Genomic DNA, 20,825 nt, shown 5'->3' on the forward strand with positions numbered 1-20,825 from the left:
GAGAGTCACTAGGCTAGGGTGTGGCAAACAGCGATGGCTGCCAGTCAGCCGTCTCTGCGTCTCCACATTTCCAAGTCCCCGTGTCCCATGCCCCAGCGCAGTAAAACAATGATTGCTGCGCGCACCTCTGCAAGAAAGCCACCCTCACTTTCCAACCCGATGGCACAGTCCAGCTTCTCCCCATAGGAGTTTGGGTCCCCTGCGTCTCCCCAGAAACTGGAGTTTGGAGTAATCGGGAGCTTGTCTCCCTTCAGGTTGAAAAAAGCAGCGCTCCCAGTCGCCCACCGCCAGCCCGTTTCTTGCGCCTGTGTATCTCAGCTTTTCCGTGCTTGTGTATGTCTCAATGCTCTTTTCTCTTTCCTTCTAGTTGTAGAACTTCCACTCAGCCAGCATTCCCGTGGTTCTGGGTGATAGGCGTCTTGTCTTTTAGTTGTAGTTTTGAAATTGTTGTGCGAGGCAGCAGTTTAGGGATTTACCTATGCCGCCATCTTGGTTCGAGCCTCTCTTTTTCTAAGTACAATTTTTAATAGTTTTCTTTAGCTCTCTATTTTGTCTCCATTTCTTCCAAGTAAAGAGCAGTAATTTCTACCAGGAAAACAATAGAAGAAAATGTCTAGGACTAGAGAATGTGTGCATCTAGATTAATAGTACCCAGCATAATGTATTTGAAAGAGCTCCCCACTAAGACATGAATTGGGAAAATTTATAACACCAAGAACATGTTTTTAAATCTTACTTGAATTGATAAGGAAAAATAGCTATAGACTAAGGGATATAAGACATACTATGCAGCCATTGTAAAGAATAAGATACCCCTTTATGGATTTACATGGAATGATGACCATAATTTTTAATTAAGTGAAAAAGACAATTGCAGAAAAAAATGTAAGCCCACGTAGGTAATATAGTTTTCTATATTTGTATAACAACGTTTAAGTCTGAAAGAATACACAAAATTGTTAAGAATGAGGTGGGATTTGTATCTGAGGTACATGGTTATTAAGCAATATTTTCAATTTTTTCTGTAATGTTTAATTTTTTTACAATGATTAATTTTATCAAACAAAACTTAAGTACATTTTTTCAAAAGGGGGATAGCTGAGAAAACATTAATAGCTATTGAAACAGCAAACTCCCTCGTGATCCTCTAAATTAATTATTTGCTAAGAGATGCTTAAAAACATTGTGGATATCAATTAATTGTTGAGTAAGTTATTGAGCAAACCATAAAGCAACAGATCAACTTCATCAATAATGAATAAAAAACATGGAAATATATATGTTATCTCAGTGGACCCATATTGCTAACGATTTACTTATTTCCTAAAGTTTTTATTTATGAAAAATTTTAATTGATTTTACAGAGAGAGAGGAAGGGAGGGAGAGCGAGATTGGGGGAGAGAAGTGTGCATTCATTGGTTGGTTCTTGTATGTGCCCTGACTGAGGATCAAACCCACAACCTTGGCGTATCAGGACAATGCTCTAACCAACTGAGCTACCCCGCCAGGACATGAAAAATTTCAAACATAGAAAAAAGCTGAAAGACTAGTACATTAAGCAGCCATTCTTTTTTCTGCAGTACAGACCAAATTCCTGCCCTCATATAACTCAAACTTTCATGAATGTTACTCTTATTTCCCCTCCAGAACCTGAACTTTCTGGTCCCTATTCCCAATCAGACTGGCTCCTCTCCCATTAGGAAAGCTCCAAGTCCTCTGAATTCTGTTCATGTTAGCTGTAGCAGTTCCCACCTTCATCACTCACAACGTTCCTAAATCCAAGGAGACCATGGAACCTGCTTTGCATATCTAGAGACAGTTATTTAATTTGTGGGGTCCAGTGAAAAAGAAAATGCAGAATCCCTTGTTCATAAATTATTAAAAATTTCAAGATGATGACAGCAGAGCATTAAACATAGCACAAGACCCTTCTGAACGTAAGACCTGATACAACCACTCAAGTCATGCTCCCATGAAACCGGCCCTCAGTGTATCATCAAGCTGCAAGGTTAAGTCCTTTTGGAATACAAAGATAGTAATATACCCGTCTTTTCGCAGCCCATTCAACCCTCCAGCCTGCAGTTAGCTGGGCATTGCCCCTGGGTGAGACAACCCATTTCTCCCCAGGCATACCCTCTAGGGCCAGGGGAGCGAACCGTAACCCAAACTGGAACTGGCTCTGTTATTGTACTCACTCATTTATTCATAAAAAACACGTTGAGCCCCTTTGTATACCAGGCACTGTTCCATCTACCCTGGGGATAAAGTAATGAACAAAATAGGTAAAAATACCTGCTCTTAAGGAGCTTACATTCTAGTGGGGAAAGACAGACAAGATACCAGTAACATACACAATTTTGAAAATTGGTGCTATGAAAAAATAATAATGCAGCAGAGAGGAACAGAAAATTTCTCTCAAGGTTGCAATTTCAAATAGAGTGGTTGTGCAAGGTGGTGGTGTGCCTTCTAGAGCAAGTATGAGTGTTAGATAAGCTTTGTCCAGGTATGATTACAGTGCTGTTGGCTGTGAGTTCAATGTTAATGAATCAATAATATCTATTAAATAAGGTGTCTTACACAGAAACACATTTTTTAAAGTTAGACATTGAGCCCTGGCTAGTGTGGCTCAGTTGGTTGGGTGTCATCCCATTTTCTGTAGAGGCGCGTGCCTGGGTTTCAGGCTTCATCCCCAGTAGGGGGTGTGCAGGAGGTAGCCAACTGGTGTTTCACTCTCACTTTGTTGTCTCTCTCCCTCTCCCTTCCTCTCTCCCTAAAAATCAATAAAAGTATAAAAATAAATAAATAAAAGGTATGCATCAATCAGTTAATAAATATGTTGTGACCAGAGGCTCGCAGGGACCGAAGTCTGTATTTCACCTTGGAGCAATGATTTGCTATTCGCTAACTCAGTGTTTATGGTGACTTTATACAACATAGCCATTGCAAGCACAAATATCAAGCGTCAACTGTACACTTCTAGGCAATCTGTTACATCTCTCTGCCAGCTGAATAACCTGGCTGTTGGAGGTCACTTTCACTACTTCACCCTTATTTCTGTATCTATCTCCAAGCTGCAAGTGGCATTTTGTGGGACAGGAGCATCCCATTGCAGACCTCCTGCCTAAAGGGAGAACCCACGAACACATCTGTGGCTGCTGTCCGCGGTGCTGACCACAGAAAGCCAGCTTCTGGCAAGAGAAGCAGCAACAGGAAAATTATAAGCTAATCTAAGGATCCTGTCCCCTAGTCCCCAGGGATCAAGGAGAGTAGGTTTCTAAAAAGACTGGCTTAATGAGCATGCATGAAACGAGAGCCTTGACCTCATGCTCGTGGGGCAAGGTAACATCCATAAGAAAGGAAGGACATAATTCTAAAGCCTCAGGAATCCAGGAAAGAGCCAAACTTGGGAGCAAGCTTACTCACTGGGTTCCCACACTTAGTCAATGCCATGCCACTGAGGCCTAAGCCCACTTGGCTAGCAGTTTAACCAAGTGTTCTCAGCCACTTGAGATCTCTGATTCCCCAGAAGATTCAAGATCTCCTGCCACCTCTCATGACTGGATTCCTGAGTTCATGTCCCTGACACTGATCTCTAAATCCCAGAAACTCCAGAGATGTATTACATAAAGTTCCAAGGAGTATAAATAAATTTTAGAAAAGTGATACACCAGAGAAACCAAAATAAGAGTGTTTTTCTGAAACAACTATCAACTGCAAGCACCAAAGAAGGCGAAAGGAGGGAAATTACAGAAGACTAGATGTTTTGCAAAGCAAAGTTGACTTTGGTTTTGCTTTGGGGAAAACGCCCCTTCCTCACTCTCAGCACCTGTGTTTTGGGTGAAGCTGGTTCTACTAAAAGGTGGATCATGCAATCTAAACCTGAGCTGCTCAGAGCATTCCATTATTCTGATAATGGTGTTTAATTAGGGCTGCAACATACCTCAGGCAAAACAATAAGGCCCGATTTGTACCATTCATAACTAATCCTACAATCTATGCTTGTACTACCAGCCCTGCTGGACTTAGCTACATACATGTGAGGGCCAGAGCTAATACAGTCATCTTCGGACTGCACTGGACAGAGAATGGCATGAACACTGATAAAGTAGAGCCAAGACTTAAAGGCAGAGAAACCAGGTCCTGCTGACATCTTTGGAATCTAGGTTTAAGCTGGGCCTAAAGCCAAACTCCCCAGGACATGAAATAATTTATTCCGTTCTTAAACCTAAGTTAGATCAGAGTTGTTTGTTTCTGATACTTGCAAGATACACTCCTAACTGAGTTACAAATAAGTACTAGAAGTGGATTTTTTCAGATGATGAAGGCTAAAATGTAGGATGGGCAAGGGCCAAGTAGGTGGGATACAGAGCAGTGAAAACCCTTCTGAAACAGCTGAAACGTTGGCAAGAATTTTCATCTATTAGCACAAATGCTGGTAAAACTCTCTCCAGGGGAAGTTTTTATTGGCTGGCTTCAGAAGCATGCCCTTTCTGGAACCAACTATGGCCATAGAGAGAAATGTTGTGATTGGCGCTGAGAATGGGGCTCCTACCAGAATCACATGGACAAAGAGTAGGGGAATATGATTCCTCAAAGGAAAGGGTAGACTCTGTTGCCAGTAGAAAGTAGAATGGATTTCATGCAGGAGAAACAGATTCCGTCCAGAACTCTCCTGTGGTAGTCATCTTGTGTGTACTTTCAATAAGCCCCCATCATCATAGGTAATCTGTGCATGTCTCTTGATCCTTAAAGAATCTGATTAATTAAAAAAAATGTTTCTTGTCCAGCCAGCGTGGCTCAGTGGTTGAACATCGATCTATGAACCAGGAGATCACGGTTCAATTCCTGGTCAGGGCATTGTCTGGGTTAGGGGCTCGATCCCCAGTAGAGGGCATGCAGGAGGCAGCCAGTCAATGATTTTCTCTCATCATTGATGTTTCTATGTCTCTCTCCCTCTCCCTTCCTCTCTGAAATCAATTTTTAAAATATTTTTAAATGTTTCTTACATTAGGAAAATGATGCTACGTTTGTCAGAAGCATGTGTGCCCTCTTGGAGAAAGAAAGTATCCTGGAAAATAGATGTAACCAAAAACCAAGGACTTACAGGGAAGGCCACATCGAGACTGGTAAGAGATGGGGAGGTTTGAGAGAGCTGGCCCAGCATTCTTGGGCAGCAGCTGAAGTTCTGGAGGGATATCTCAGCTGTGGGGGGGGTTCCCCCTAAGAAATGTGAGGTCTAAACCCCAAGCTGGGCTCCCCAGCCCAGAGCACCAGAACCAGGAAAGGCACCCACATAACATCTGCCTGTGAAAAGTAGCAGGGTTTCTGTACACCAGGGAGAGATGGTGAGAAATGCAGGCAGCCTCTTGAAGAGCCAACGCACAAAATTTTGTTTGCAGCTCCTCACCCTGGGGTTTGGCAGAGGGAGGGCAGAGCAGACTAAAGCTGTGTGAGGAGAGTCAGGGGTTGGTGGCTCTGAGGAGGTCAGCTGCCAGGATTCCTGTGCTGAGTCATTCCCCCATGCTACAGACACCATCTTTCTCAGACAGAGAATTCCCTTCCATGCAGCATCAGCCTGGGGGAAGCAATAGCCCCACCCCTTGGAAGCCCTCTCACCCCACCCTGTGGAGCTCACACCCTGCTGAGTACAGCCCCGGGCCCTTTAAGTGACAGCCTAACAGTCAGCCTGCAGGCAGAGGTGGATCTCTGGGTGCTTTGAGACTTTTGCTGGCCTGTCCTGGGCCCTGTGCTAGGAAAAGCAGACCTTGGGGCACAGCTAGGTTCTTTCCTCACACACCCAGCCCCAGCAGAGGGAGCCATAGCTGTGGATCGCTGATAGCTCCAAACATGTTGCCCTGGGTCAGTCACAGACATCGCCTGACATTGGCTTGCCCCAGAGTCCCTCTGAAGAGGCCCAGAACCAATACACCCAGTGGCCATCTTCAGACAACTACAGAGCAGTGTCCAATTAGCTTCATAAGCAGCATATCCACAGGGAGATCTCAGTGGGGACCAAACCTGCTGAGGCAATTCTGCTTCATGTGATCAGCACCTGCACAGCAGCCTGCATGCTGTGCTGGGGGTGAGCCTCACTGTCAGCCAGCCTGAGGTGGATCCCATGCATGAAAAAGCCAATGGCAATTAAGACTTAATTACAACAGGAGGGCCCACACAATACGCACAGGGTCATTCTTAGAAACTATAACCAAATTTGCCTCTTTAATACTACAACAATTGACACTATTGCCCCCAGGTAAGATTATACACACAAATAGTATCCAGGTCACTGGGTCTGATTAATGAATGAGAACAAGCATGTCAAACTCATGGCCCGTGGGCCGCATGCAACCCAGCCAATATAACGGTATGCAAGAAACGTTTTAATAAAAATTTTGTAACTTAATTTTTACAATATCCTGTTATACATAACTAGAGGCCTGATGCACAAAGATTCATGCAAGAATAGGCCTTCCTTCCCTGGCTGCCGGCACCACCTTTGCTCCGGCCCGGAGCCACCTTTCCGCCTTCCCACATTGCCCAGAGGCCCAGAGCTGCTGGGGCGGTGCAGAATGCCTGCGTCGTCGCCATGGTGACGAAGCAAGCGTCCTGCCCCACCCCTAGCTACTCAGCACCTGTGTATGCAAATTAACCTTCCATCTTTGTTGGGTTAATTTGCATACTCACTCCTGATTGGCTGGTGGGCGTCACAAAGGTATGGTCAATTTGCATCTTTCTCTTTTATTAGTGTAGATTATCCTATCTAATAAAAGAGAAACATGCAAATTGACAGTACCTCTGCTACGTCCACAAGCCAATCAGGAGCGAGTATGCAAATTAACCCAACCAAGATGTCAGCTAATTTGCATATCCAGGTGCAGAGCGAAGACTGATGACAGCGTAGAAGGAAGCCAAGTGTTGCAGAAGGGAGCGAAGCTGCGGAGAAGCAAGCGGGGAGGCAGAGAAGGGAGGGAAGCAGGCGGGGCGGCGGAGAAGGCCGCAGGAAGCCCTATTCTTGCAGGAATCTTCCTGCAACGGGCCTCTAGTTAATAATAAACTACAATGTTCGCTAATGACTGATTACTATAATCGTGTTGCATTCATTTCCCTTACATAAAGGTGCACCATTTCTCTCCACTAATACTAGCAGCGAATATTTTAGCAGCTGGTTGCCACGTCATTAGTCTTGGATTGACTTGTTTGGTGTGTGTAACAGGAAATATTTTGCTTTTAGAGAACAAGAAAAATAGGTTTATTTGCGTTATGCTTATTAATTTGTGCAGTTATTCAGTGTCTGGTAAGTTAATGTTCAAGAAAAAATATTAATTTTTATTGAAATGTTCTATTATTTTATGTTAACGATTATTCATTTATTTCAGCCCTTTGTATTCAGCATGTCTCTATCAAAATAAACCTACGTTTCTATGAAAATTGAAGCTTTTGTTTTTTTGCGGACACATAAACTTACACCTTGTTTATTTGGCCTATGTTAGCCTTTGAGTTTTACATGCTTGAATTAGAATGAGCCCTGGCCTAGTGTCTCATTCTTGGTTGGTTTGGTCATACACCAAAAGGTTGCAGGTTCGATCCCCAGTCAGGGTGCATATGGGAGGCAACCAATCAATGTTTCTCTCTCATATCGATGTTTCTCTCTGTCTCTCTCCCTTCCTCTCTCTCTAAAATCAATAAGAACATATCCTTGGGTGAGGATTAGAATAAATAAATAAGTATGAATGACCTTTTATCATGCTGCCACCCCTCATGAGCCCAGCAAGTCACAGAAGACCTTGTTGATAACTTTTGGAATCTTACTGTTTTATTACATAACTGGAGGCCCAGTGCACAAAATTCATGCACGGGTAGGGTCCCTAGCGGCTGCTGGCTGCTGGCTGGGGCCTCCTTTCCTGCGGTTGGCTGGCCGGCCCCACCCCCAATTGGGGTGGGGGTGGGCGATTGGGGGTGGAGCTGGCCAGGGGGAGGGGCTGCAGGCAGTTGGTGGGCCAGCCCCACCCCCTGGTCGAATTCTCGGTCAAACTCCTGGTTGAACTCCCAGTCGAGGGGACAATTTGCATATTAGGCTTTTATTATATAGGAATCGATGTGAGCCTAGAAATTTGAGTCCCATTGAGGCCTCACCAAGATTTTATAACAAGCTGCAGGTCCTGTAGAGATAATTTGGTAAACTTTGGGTCTAGGATTAAAGATAGTCACAGTTCAAATTCCCCTCTTCCCTTTTAGTAGAGCAGGGTCCTCACTGGTGTCATCTGGCAGAGAAAACCCGTTGCCAGGAAATTTGTAGATCCTTCATCTAGGACTGGATTTGGAATACACTCACTTTGAGGAACAGAAGATGGCAACCCCCACCCCATCCATGTGGGAAGATAGAATTTTTATCCTCTCTATTAGTTGGGACTCTTGATTTCCAGTGAGAGAAACTGAATTTAACATATCTTAAGCACTATAGCAAATTTATTGGCTCATGTGACTAAAAAATCCAGGAGGTAGATTCAACTCTAGGTAGTACTGGGTGCAAAGACATGCATTTTATCATCAGAGCTGAAACTCTCTCCATCTCTCAGCTCTGCTTTTCTTTGTGTTGGCTTCACTCCCAAACCCCATGTGATAACCTCTTAATCATTTCTTGGTTTAGCTTTCACTAACGTGAGTCTATTTTTGTTACTTGAAACCAAAGGACTTTACCAAGACTAATTCCAGTCCCAGAATTCCAGTAGCATCCCGAAAGAAGGAGCTGATGTTGAATGTTGGTGGTTTTAGTGTTCTCAGAAGGTGGCCCCTGCTGGTGGCATTTCCTAGGCTCAGAGTTCTTCTCTCCACAGCTTACAGATGAGGCTGAGCCTGTCATTGGTTCCAATAGTCCTGAAATGCTTGGGTCTTTCAAGGCTTCTGTCTGAGTGAAATTGTGTCAGTTATCAATGCCACAGCAACGCTGCATGATGGGTGCCACTGGGAGGTCCATTACTTGATTCTGCTTATGATTGGGTTTGATATATAGAAAACAGTGAAGGAGGAACTTAGGGTTAGGAAGTATTGAAAAGAGGAAACTTTGCTATTTTAAATGGGTAGACTTGAAGGAGGCAAGAGGATGATCCATGTGATTATCTGAGTGTATGTATGTGGAGAGAGAGGGATTTCAAAGAGAGTGAGCACCAGTAACAAGCCCTGAGGCAGGATGTGCCAGGTATATTCAAGGAACAATCCGAGGCCAATGAGAAAGAAGCTGAATGAGTCAGAATAAGAGTGGTAGGAGATAACAGGGTCAGGTCACAAGGGCCATGCCAATGACCGTAAGGGTTTTGGCTTTTACTCTGAATGAAGAAGTCATTGAATAGGTGTAACCAGAGGAGTGATGCCCGGGCCAGTGTGGCTCAGTTGCGTGGAGTGCCATGCCATGTACCAAAGGGTCACCAGTTCAATTCCTGGTCAGGGCACATGCAGGAGACAACCAATTGCTGTTTCTCTCACACACCGATGCTTCTCTTTCTCTCTCCCCGTCTCTCTCTCTCTCTCTCTCTCTCTCTCTCTCTCTCTCTCTCTCCCTCCCTCCCTCCCTTTCTCTTTCTCTAAAATCAATAAAAACATATCCTTAGGTGTCTCTCTCTCTTCCTCCCCCACTTCATTCTCCTGCTCCCTAAAAGTGCTTTCTCTAAGACTGTACTCCCAGTCTAGATATATGCTTGGCCACGTCTATCTCCATGTCATTTACTACATGCTGAGCCCCTCATCTAGATCTCCAGCCTAGACTGCTCCACAAAGCTCCATTTTCCATCTGTCTGTTACATATTCCCATATGTCTTACTGGTACTTGAAATAATGAGCTTTTCTTTAAATTGCCCTCCAAAAATCTGAACCATTTTCCACTCTCCTGGGCAAGTAGCACTTGTTACTCAAAGTGTGGTCCTCCAACCAGCAACAGAAGCATCACCTAGAAGTCTGAAATGCAGGTTTCTGAGCCCCACGCCTGCTAAATTAGAACCTGCATTTTAACATGACCCGCAGGTGATGGAATGCACAGGTGAAGCTGAGAAGCTCTGAGCGAGAACAGACGCCTTCCCCTCTCGCTCAAAGGGCCTGAGCCCGAGGTGGCTGTATGGTCCCTCGCAGTTGCAGTTTTTTAAGCTCACTTCTTGCAGATGCATGCTGAGTCCCTATAAAAAGGCAGCTGACGAAATCAAAGGACGAGCCATCTGGCTGAACAACCCTGTTGCCAGCAGCTGGACTCAGGTAGCCAGGTCAGGAGGAAACCCTACATAAGCCTGCTGGGGTTTTCCTGGTGCTGGGCAGCCTGGCAGCCAACAGGACCAGAGTGACTGGCGCTGGGAAGTAACCGAGCGGCAGGAGGCGCTGCGATTAGCTTGGAGACGGTGCGCACCGGCACGACCCAGAGGGAATGCAGGGCGCAGGGTGGCCTCCCGGCGGCAGTAGGCACTGCGCTGTGCCCCCGACAGGCGCACGCAGGACGCATGGCGCAGAGCGGCCGCAGGGTGGCAGGCGGCGCACGGGGTGGTAGCGGCCCCTCACAGCCTCGCAGCCTGGGGAACACACCTGGGCAGGTGGGGGCGGGCCCGGGGCGGACCTTGGGGGCGGGGCCCGGCGAGTCTCACAAGAGCCCGCAGCCGCGTAGCCCGGAGATGCTCGCGCTGTACCCGGAGCAGAAAGGAGCGTGCGGATCGCGCACCTGCTCGCGCGGGAGCCTTCGGACCGAGGAAGGTGAGCAGTCGGGTCAGGTCGCACAGCTGGGGGGATTCAGGCGCCCGAGCGGCCGCGGGGTCCCTGGCTTCCTGGACGCCACCCGCGCGCTGGGTGGCGGTGCCGGCACCCGCGCGGGCTGCCTCCGGGTGGTCGGGATGCTGACCGTCGCAGGTCAGTGGGCGTCCAGCTCCCTGGCGTCTGCCTGTGCTGTGGCCCGGAGCACACAGCTAACGAGAGGGGTCTCTGCGCCGCTCAGAGAGGGCCCGGCGCCTCGCCTCATTCCCCCCAGCACCTGCACAGCCTCTTCCCCGTCCCAGAGAGACGCGCAGACCTGACCGCGCTGCCTCTCTCCCTCTGTTGTGTCTTCTCTGGGGTGGCTGTGGTTGCAGAGAGAAGCAAACCCTTGTAGCAGGTTGTCAATTCTCGCCGGGGGCTCAGCCCCGGCTGTCCATGGGCCGCAGGACAATGCCTGGTGGCTCTGCTCTGGGTGGGCAGAGGCTGCACGGCTCGCCCCCCCTCCCCCCAGGAGCTGAGGTCCTCTGAGGCTCCAGTTCCCTCATTGGTATGGGGGTAGGCGAGGTCAGGAGTGGGCGGGAAGGCTACAGTAGAGTCACCGTCTTGAGCTAGGACCCTAGAATTTTAAGGAATCTTTCCTACCTTTTCGACCTTGGGCAAGTTACCTCACCTCTGTGCACCTCAGTTTCCTCCTCTGTGAAATGGGGATAGTACTAGTACTTTATATAATTATACTGAGGATTCAAGAATGTAATGTGTGAAAGAGTTCAGTAGGGTGCCTGGGGGAAGAGTAATGGATCAATAAATGATAGCTGCTATTGTGGTTATTAATTATTATTATTATTATTATTATTATTTGAGGACTCCTGGATTCAAATCCCAGCTCAGCCACTGTCTAGGGCAGTGGTCGGCAAACTCATTAGTCAACAGAGCCAAATATCAACAGTACAACGATTGAAATTTCTTTTGAGAGCCAAATTTTTTAAACTTAAACGTCTTCTAATGCCACTTCTTCAAAATAGACTCACTCAGGCCGTGGTATTTTGTGGAAGAGCCACACTCAAGGGGCCAAAGAGCCGCATGTGGCTCGCGAGCTGCAGTTTACCGACCACGGGTCTAGGGTGACCTTGGGCAAGCTGCTAACCTGTGAGTGTGGGCGTTATTTTATAATGGGGGAATCATGGTGTGCACCTCGGAAGACGTGGAAATGGAATGTGTGACCACCTGTAAAGTGCTTAGAAGAGTGAGTGCTGTGTGTCAGGTACCGTTCTCCCACAAGACATCCTATTTAAGCAAGCAGTAGACCTAATAGCAGCTGCAGTCTTGTTTTGCTGTGAAGTTGAGATGTTATTTGTGCAAACATCTATCTGTTTTGTGATGGGCAAGGTGGGCTTCCTTCTTCCCCCTGTAGTTTCATTGACATTGGCAGGTGACCCTCCGGGCCCCGGGTCAGTTCTGCGAGGGCTAATGGGACAGAGGAATCCCAGGCGTTGTCTTCGGTGAGAAGAAGGGTTGAAGACGGGAGCTTTCAGAACCACAGTTTCTGTTGAACATTGGCAGAGCCGAAAACCTTTTAGGTGGCAGGAAAATGAACCTGTACTTAAGGGTTTTTATTCTTTTTTTCTTTCGATTTTTATATCTAGGTTTTAAAAACAAATTGTTACTAACATTTTTGCCTTTGGATTGTAGTGAGAGAGGAGGTGGGGATGGGCAATATTTTATTAAATGACAAAATAAATTCTATTCTTCTTGCCGAAAGTCTAAGAGCATCGATCTGAGGGTCCGAGATCTTCCTCCTCCCAGTGGGATCAGGTCTCTCAGTGGAGGGTTTGGTGTGGTCTGTCTGCCCTGGACCGTTCCCCGCACCCCCAGCACTCTAATTCCTTTACATCACGCATGTCCAATTCAAAGGCTAACACGGGCCAAATAAGTGAGGCATGCGGCCCGTGGGCTGCAAGTTTGACATGCTTGCTTCACGTCATAACCCTGAAACCCTCTAGCATCATAAGAATGAATGCCTCCAAGTTTTGCCCTAGCTCTAAACTTTGGGCAATATCCCATGGGTTTAGTGGGGAGAAATAACTTGAGCCCAGAACCCTGCCTGAAGAATTTAATGGGGAAACTAAGGTCCTTGCGGAAGACACAGGCCCGTGGGTCGCCTGGGACCACCCTCTATGTCCTGGAGTACCTCCTCAGTTGCCTCTGTCCCCTACGCAGTCACAGGGGCGGCATCTCCATACACTCACCTCCTTCACACCAGTGGGACGTGACCACATGACCTGCCCAATGATGGGAAAGCAAACAGTTCAGGATCCCTTCTCCTTCCTTCTCACTTTAGCCCCAGGAGCTGCTAATTCACTGCCATGGGTGGAGGCAGCACCCAGCACAATCCTGGCCCTTCACAGGCATGTACCCTGGTTCTAATCCAGCTCGTCCACTCAACTACCTGTGCAACCTTGTACAAGTTCATTTTCCCCTCTGTAACATGGTACTTGTAAACCTACCTTATGTGATTGTTAAAACTTGAGATGAAATATACATAGATTATGTGTATACTAGAGACCCGATGCACGAAATTTGTGCTAGGGGCTCGGCCCTCGCAGCCCCGGCCGGCCCTTGAAGCCCCGGCTTTGTCCGGAAGGTTGTTCGGCTGTTCGGTCTAATTAGCATATTAGCTCTTTATTATATAGGATATCGAGAAAGACTGTATATATTTATGAGACTTATGAGACTACATATATTATAATCATGATATGACTATAATTTCTAAAAGGAATGTTATTTCACATCGTCAACTTTCTGTAATTGAGATGCATCATGTACATTGATGAATGTAGTAATTTGTGTTCCAACACTCTTCCCCAAACAAAGCTGTAATTAAACCAATGTGTATTCTATCTTAGAATCAAGGAAATGTGGCACAGTCCCAGGCAAATATTAAGTGGCCAATAGTTGTAGGCTATTGTTAAAGTAGGAGCCTCAGAAACACTAAGAGCTTGACTGTAAAGGGAAGAAATGAAGCAGAAACGAAACAGGAACTCTCCACTTTCAGTAAAACAGCAGAGGGCTGGGAGGATCTGGCAGGCAGGGGCTGAACATGATCTAAGGGGATGTCGGGAAGTTCTCTTGGGAGAGTTTATCTGTCAGAATCAGTGGCTGGGCACCAGGGGGCAGGATGAGCTAGGACGGTTGCCCTCCCAGAGCCAACAAGGAGCAGGGGGCAATCCTAGAAAGCATGGTAGACGCTGCAGGGCTGACCCGCGGCTCCGAGGGCTCCTGCCTCCAGCACCAGGTGAAAGTTTCTCCAAACCTGTCCTGTGATCCGCAGGTGAACCCTCCCCGCCCCCACGCCTGGGCCAGGGGTGCAGGAAGGGAAGGCAACTCTTTGGCAGCTGTGGTGCCCAAAAAACAAACATCCTGGACAGGGGCCAGGGCCTCAGCGCACAGGCTGTCCAGCCCACAGAGGGACGAAGGGAGGCGGCCTGAGGGCACGTAGGCACCTCCAGGGACACGCCAGTGGGCTGGCGGGGTGAGCTCACCTGCTTTTCTTCTCGGCCCCTCCAGCCTGCCTGCTTGTCCACGAGCCATCCTCGCCATGGCTCCTGGAGAGAAGATCAAAGCCAAAATCAAGAAGAACCTGCCTGTGAGGGGGCCTCAGGCACCCACCATTAAGGAGCTGATGAGGTGGTACTGTCTAAAGACCAACACCCACGGCTGCCGCCGCATCGTGGTGTCCCGCGGCCGCCTTCGCCGCCTGCTCTGGATCCTGTTCACGCTGACGGCGGTGGCGCTGATTTTCTGGCAGTGTGCCCTCCTCGTGCTCTCCTTCTACACCGTCTCTGTCTCTATCAAAATCCACTTCCAAAAGCTGGATTTCCCTGCAGTCACCATCTGCAACATCAACCCTTACAAGTAAGAGGCAGGAGCAGGGGCCCGGCGTGGGGTCAGGCCCTCCTGAAGGGGACCCTCCAGCCTGCAGACATGCGCTGTAGAAATTTGAACTTGTTGCCAACGTTGGCAAATTGCCCTCTCCCAGCCTCTAAATCTGTACCAGGTTTTCCGTCCATCAGCTGCTTCTGAGGATGGGCTGGCTCAGGGAATGCAGGGGGGAGGCTGCAAGGATCAGTTTTGCTTGGAGGCTGGATCTGGGATGAGCTATCCCACCTTAGACACACACACACACACACACACACACACACGCATACACACACATGCACACACACGGCTCAGCTTAGCCATGTTCCTTAAGCTCTCCAAGCTCACGCCCTCACTCTCCCCAGATGTGAGCTCATGGCTGACTCAGAAGTTGCACCCAGGTGACTTCCGGAAGCATCTTAGCTGCCCCAAATTCTCACCTGAGTGAACCCAGCCTACTATTTGAGGTCACTGGGCTCTGGGCAGAATCAGGCCTCGGAACTGCTCTGTCGTCTGCCACAGGACCTATTTTAAATGGGTCACTGGTGTCCTTGGGATTCTTGAAAACTGATCTGTGAGGCAGATCAGAATCTGGTAAAATTTGTCTGAGCAGGTGTGGGGTGGAGAGAAGGGGAGCAAGGCAGGAAGATTCTCAAAGGGAGCTACCTGGGCCAGAGTCATCTATGAGTAGATGGCAAAGGTCAAAACCAACATCAGGTCTAAGACTCATTCTCCACCTCAAAGTCTTTCTTTTCTTTTTTTCTTTCTCCACCCCCTTTCTTACTTTTTTTTCCTACTTCCTTCTCTCCCTTCTTTCTTCCTTCTGTTCATTATTTGTTCCCTAATCATCTACAAATTGTGGTAGGATGTGGGGCATAGAACCGAGAACCCAAACACAGTCTTTGTCCTAATGGAACTGATATTGTACTAGAAGAGTGAAAAGCTAACAAATACAATTAACACTAATACAACTAAGAATAGTGACCATTTAGTTAAATAGGCATAATAAACTCATTGACTCTGCCTACTAACCCCATGTTGGAGTTGGGGAAATGAGACATGGAAAGGCTAAATGACTTGCCCAAGCTGACACATCCAGAACCAGGTTAGGGAACTGGAACCCAGGTGACCGGCTCAATTACTATGCACAGAACAAGGAGGAGGGGAGAGTGACGGAGGCCAGGATCATTTGGTACTGTGAAGGGTGGTGTCATGTTTCCGTCACTTGAGTCCTGTATCATTCTTCTGTGTTCTTGGGGTTGTCAAGGCAACAGTTACACCTCTTCCTTCCCAACACTGACTGTAGGAGAATCAGAGGGCAAGGGCAAGTGTGCCCGGTGGAGATGGAGCCTGCCCCCTGGGTACACCCCCACTTATCAGTGGCTGGTTTATGGGAGGCACCTACAGTCACCACTCCAGAAATGCTGGTTGAGGCAAACTCATCAACACACCCCAAGAGCAAGCAGACAGTGATGGCAAAGGTGAAGCCAGAGGTCACACAAGGGTACACAGAAGCTGTCCCCATTCACTCAGGCCAGTGGTCACTTGGGATGGGGCAAATCATAAAAGGCCTGGTCTCCTTGGCCAATGGCCAGGAGCAGTGGGCACAAGACTGGCACATGTGGAGGAAAGCAGCATGGAGAAGTGCCAGCCTTGTGCCAGAGGGGCTTCCGCTCTCCCTGACTCCCTCTCTCCACCTTGGCAGGTACAGCGCTGTGAGGCCCCTTCTAGCCGACTTGGAACAGGAGACCAGAGCAGCCTTGAAGACCCTGTATGGCTTCTCAGAGATCGAGTCTCGGAAACGCCGAGAGGCAGAGCCCTGGAGTTCGGCGTGGGAGGGCACCCAGCCCAAGTTCCTCAACCTGATCCCACTGATGGTCTTCAATGAGGGTGAGACCAGCAAGGCCACAGACTTCCTCACGGGGCAGAAGCGTAAAGTCAGTGGGAACATCATTCATAAGGCAGCGGACGTCATGCATGTCCAAGAGTCCAAGGAGGTTGTGGGATTCCAACTGGTGAGTCCACGCTCATGGTTTGGAGCATGGGGTAGGCTGCAGATAGTGGTCCAGGGAGGTGTCTCCTTTGCCATTAGCCCCACAGTCCCCCTGGAGGAAGCACACCCAGTTAGGGTGAATGGGCTACAGACAACTAAAATGGATGCACTATCTTAAGCATAAAGCAAATGTCTTAGGTGACCAGTAGTTCACCTAAGGACAGAAATTAGGGAAGATCCAGGGCTCCTGGTGACAAGAAATGATGGAACGTCATTTCGGATACTGCTGCTGGGTTAAATAAGCTTCAAGTAGTTTTAGTCTTCTTAATTCACCCATGAAGATGATTTCACATCCCATCTTGGGATATCTGATTGGCCAAGCTTGGATCCCCTGCTGGCTCACAGAGGGTGGGGACCTTGATAGACAGCCTCATGAGACTATCCACAGGGGGAACTGAAATTCCACCAAAGCAAAATTGGGGCACAGACACCAGAAAGAAGAAATAAACAGCAGAAACACCCAGTGTTCCCTGCATTGCTTGCCTTTGTGGGGGGCACACACCTGATCTCTCCTTCTTAGTCCCATTTGAGGGGCTCAGAAAAAGTAGCCATTCGCCAAAAATGAGATTTATTACCTACCTTCCTGGGCAAACTCCATCACCACCGTCCTCTGCATGCCCCAGCCACTGCTTCAGGAGGAGAGCTACTTCCATAACTTCTAGCCTTGAGTGCTGATTGTGAGACCTCCTGACTCCAGTCCCAGGCCCTGAAGAAGTGGCCTTCTCTCTTAATCACCGAGACCTTTCAAAGTTATCCTGGGTTCTTTCCTAAGATGCCCACAAGGTTCTCTTTGATGCCCAAATCAACCCTTTGGTGGCTGACTTTTAGGAGAGTGTTTAAGCCCCGCATGATGAGAGCATCTGGGTTGTACCACAATTTCCCTATAAAGCTCTCATTATTGTATTTTTAATACATATGTTTATTGATTTCAGAGAGAAAGGGAGAGGGAGAGAGAGTTAGAAACATCAATGATGAGAGAGAATCATTGATTGGCTGCCTCCTGCATGCCTCCCCAATGGGGATCGAGCCCACAACTTGGGCATGTGCCCTGACCAGGAATTGAACCATGACCTCCTGGTTCATAGGTCAACACTCAACCACTGAGCAACACCGGCCAGGCTTATTGTATATTTTAAATGCTGCTCTTCCCAATGACCGTGTGAAGTGGTATTTTTGTCAACATTTTGTAGTGAAATAATGGATATATAGCACCTTGCCCAAGATCCTGCAGAGAAGCAATGTCAGAATCTGGGCTACAATTCAGAGATTTAGACTGTGGAGCCAATAGCAACTCAGTAGCGATAATTGGCCGAAGCCCTGATGTGTGGGGATCCTGAAGGAGCTAGTTCTGTTTTTCACCTGGTAGGGAGTCATTCCTTCCTCACTGACCCCCTTCTTGGTCCTTGAGGCTTCAGGATGATGTCCCTCAGCCCCCAGATGTGAGAAGAAGCCCATCCTTGCCCAGGGACCCCCTCCTATTCCCCTGGCATCTGGTCTGTAGTCTCAGTTTCTCATCCTTCCAGTTTTGTTGTAGGCCAGTTGCTGGGGCTGATGGCTTCAGGCTCATGTCTCCTCTTATTCCCAGTGTTCAAACGGCACATCCCACTGTGCTGTCTACACCTTCAGCTCGGGAGTCAATGCCATCCAGGAGTGGTACAAGCTGCACTACATGAACATCATGGCGCAGGTGCCTCTGGAGAAGAAAATCAACATGAGCTACTCCGCAGAGGAGCTGCTGGTTACCTGCTTCTTTGATGGGGTTTCCTGTGATGCCAGGTCAGTAGAGGAAGGCTGCTCTCTCAGCCCCAGGGCTGGTGGCTCTGAGCGCTGGGCCCCTTGCATGCGCCTGGGAAGGGAATGGCAGTCTTTTCACTGGCCCACCCTTTGGAGAACAGCTTACACAGGAGCTAGGCTTCAGACCAAGCATGTCAGACTCCAAGGCTAACACAAGCCAAATAAGCAAGATTGAAGTGTATGTGGGCCACAAAAACACAAAAGCTTCAATTTTCATAGAAACATAGGTTTATTTCGATAGATACATGCTGAATACAAAGGGCTGAAATAAATGAGTAAGCCTATCTAATAAAGAGGTAATATACAAATTGACCGACACTCCAATACACAAGATGGCCGCCCCCATGTGGTCAAAGATGGCCGCTCCAATGTGGACACAAGATGGCCGCCACAAGATGGCCAGCAGGGGAGGGCAGCTGTGGGAGATCAGGCCAGCAGGGGAGGGAAGTTGGGAGGAACTGGCCTGAAAGGGAGGGCAGTAGGGGGCGATCAGGTCTGCAGGGGAGGACAGTTGGGGGGGGACCCAGGCCTGCAGGGAAGGGCAGTTTGGGGGGACCAGCCCTGCAGGGGAGAGCAGTTGGGGGGAACCAGGCTTGCAGGGGAGGGCAGTTGGGGGGGACCAGGCCTGCAAGGGAGGGCAGTTGGGGGTGACCAGGCCAACAGGGGAGGGCAGTTGGGTGTGACCAGGCCTGCTGGGGAGGGCAGTTGGGGGGGACCAGGCCTGCTGGGGAGGGCAGTTGGGGGGGACCAGGCCAACAGGGGAGGGCAGTTAAGAGTGACCAGACCTGCTGGGGAGGGCAGTTGGGGGTGACCAGGCCTGCAGGGGAGATCAGTTGGGGGGGACCAGGCCTGCAGGGGAGGGCAGTTGGGGGAGGGGGGGTCCAGGCCAGCAGGGGAGAGCAGTTAGGGGTGACCAGGCCTGCAAGGGACAGCAGTTGGGGGGAACCAGGCCTGCAGGGGAGGGCAGTTGGGGGTGACCAGGCCTGCAGGGGAGAGCAGTTAAGGGTGACCAGGCCTGCTGGGAGGGCAGTTAGAGGGAATCAGGCTTGCAGGGAAGGGCAGTTGGGGAGGACCAGGCCTGCAGGGGAGGACAGTTGGGGGCAACCAGGCCTCTAAGAGAGGGCAGTTGGGGGGAACCAGGCCTGTAAGGGAGAGCAATTGGGGGTGACCAGGCCTCCAGGGGAGAGCAGTTGGGGGGGACCAGGCCTGCAGGAGAGAGCAGTTGGGGGGGGGGGGGACCAGGCCTGCAGAGGAGAGCAGTTGGGGGGACCAGGCCTGCAGGGAAGGGCAGTTGGGGGCAACCAGGCTGACAGGGGATGGCAGTTAGGGGTGACCAGGCCAACAGGGGAGGTCAGTTGGGGGCAACCAGGCCTGCAGGGGAGGACAGTTAGGGGTGACCATGCCAGCAGGGGAGGGCAGTTAGGGGCAATCAGGCCAGCAGGGGAGCAGTTAGGTGTTGATCAGGCTGGCAGGGGAGTGGTTAGGGGGTGATCAGGCTGGCAGGAAGAAACAGTTAGGGGCAATCAGGCAGGCAGGCAGGCGAGCGGTTGGGAGCCAGCAGTCCAGTGGGATCGGGCCTAAATGGGCAGTTGGACATCCCTCAAGGGGTCCCAGATTGGAGAGGGTGCAGGCTGGGCTGAGGGACACCCCCCCACGGTGCACGAATTTCATGCACCAGGCCTCTGGTCATTAACATAAAATAATAGAACATTTTAATAAAAATTAATATTTTTTCTTGGACATTAACTTAGAAGACCCTGAATAACTGCACAAATTGATAAGCATAATGCAAATAAACCTATTTTTCTTGTTCTCTGGAAGCGAAGTATTTCCTGTTGCGCACACCAAACAAGTCAGTCAAGACTAATGACGTGGCAATCAGCTGCTAAATATTCACTGCTAGTATTAGTGGAGAGAAATGGTGCGCCTGCACATAAGGCATGTAAGGGAGATGAATGCAACACGATGATAGTAATTAGTCATTAGTGAATGTTGTAGTTCGTTATTAATAATTATGTATAACAGGATATTGTAAAAACTAAGTTACGAAATTTTTATTAAAACGTTTCTTATATACCTTATATTGACTGGGTGGCAAAAATATTCATTGTGGGCCGAGAGTTTGACATGCTTACTCTAGAGTCAGTGAGGAAGGTGGAGATGGTGCAGAGTCAAAATATCCTTAATCTCATTAAAGTGCTCATAGAAACAAACGTAGATAGTGGACATACAGCCTTGTCTATTACCATCATGCATACCAATGATCAAGAGCCACTTATTTAGCATAGAGAGGAAGGGAAGGAGGAAGGAGGAAAGAAGAGAGAGAGGAAGGAGGGAGGGA

At 48.7% G+C, this 20,825-nt stretch overlaps 1 protein-coding gene across 2 annotated transcripts in view; it reads left to right on the top strand.

Moving 5' to 3' along the window:
* Positions 1-5,052: 5,052 nt before the first annotated feature.
* Positions 5,053-20,825, top strand: part of SCNN1G (sodium channel epithelial 1 subunit gamma) — a 32,607-nt gene continuing 16,834 nt past the window's right edge. The window contains exons 1-4 of one of the 2 annotated variants that reach the window (XM_080679529.1): positions 5,053-5,126; positions 14,287-14,634; positions 16,343-16,652; positions 18,276-18,466. In XM_080679529.1, the coding sequence (XP_080535655.1) occupies positions 14,318-14,634; positions 16,343-16,652; positions 18,276-18,466 (818 nt within the window). In that variant the 5' untranslated portion in view covers positions 5,053-5,126; positions 14,287-14,317. Of the gene's footprint in view, positions 5,127-10,471; positions 10,726-14,286; positions 14,635-16,342; positions 16,653-18,275; positions 18,467-20,825 lie in introns of those variants that run through there. The other variant, XM_080679528.1, reaches the window with a different exon arrangement.

This window comes from Plecotus auritus, assembly GCF_963455305.1.
Source record: "Plecotus auritus genome assembly, chromosome: 7".
Classification (NCBI taxonomy): domain Eukaryota; kingdom Metazoa; phylum Chordata; class Mammalia; order Chiroptera; family Vespertilionidae; genus Plecotus; species Plecotus auritus.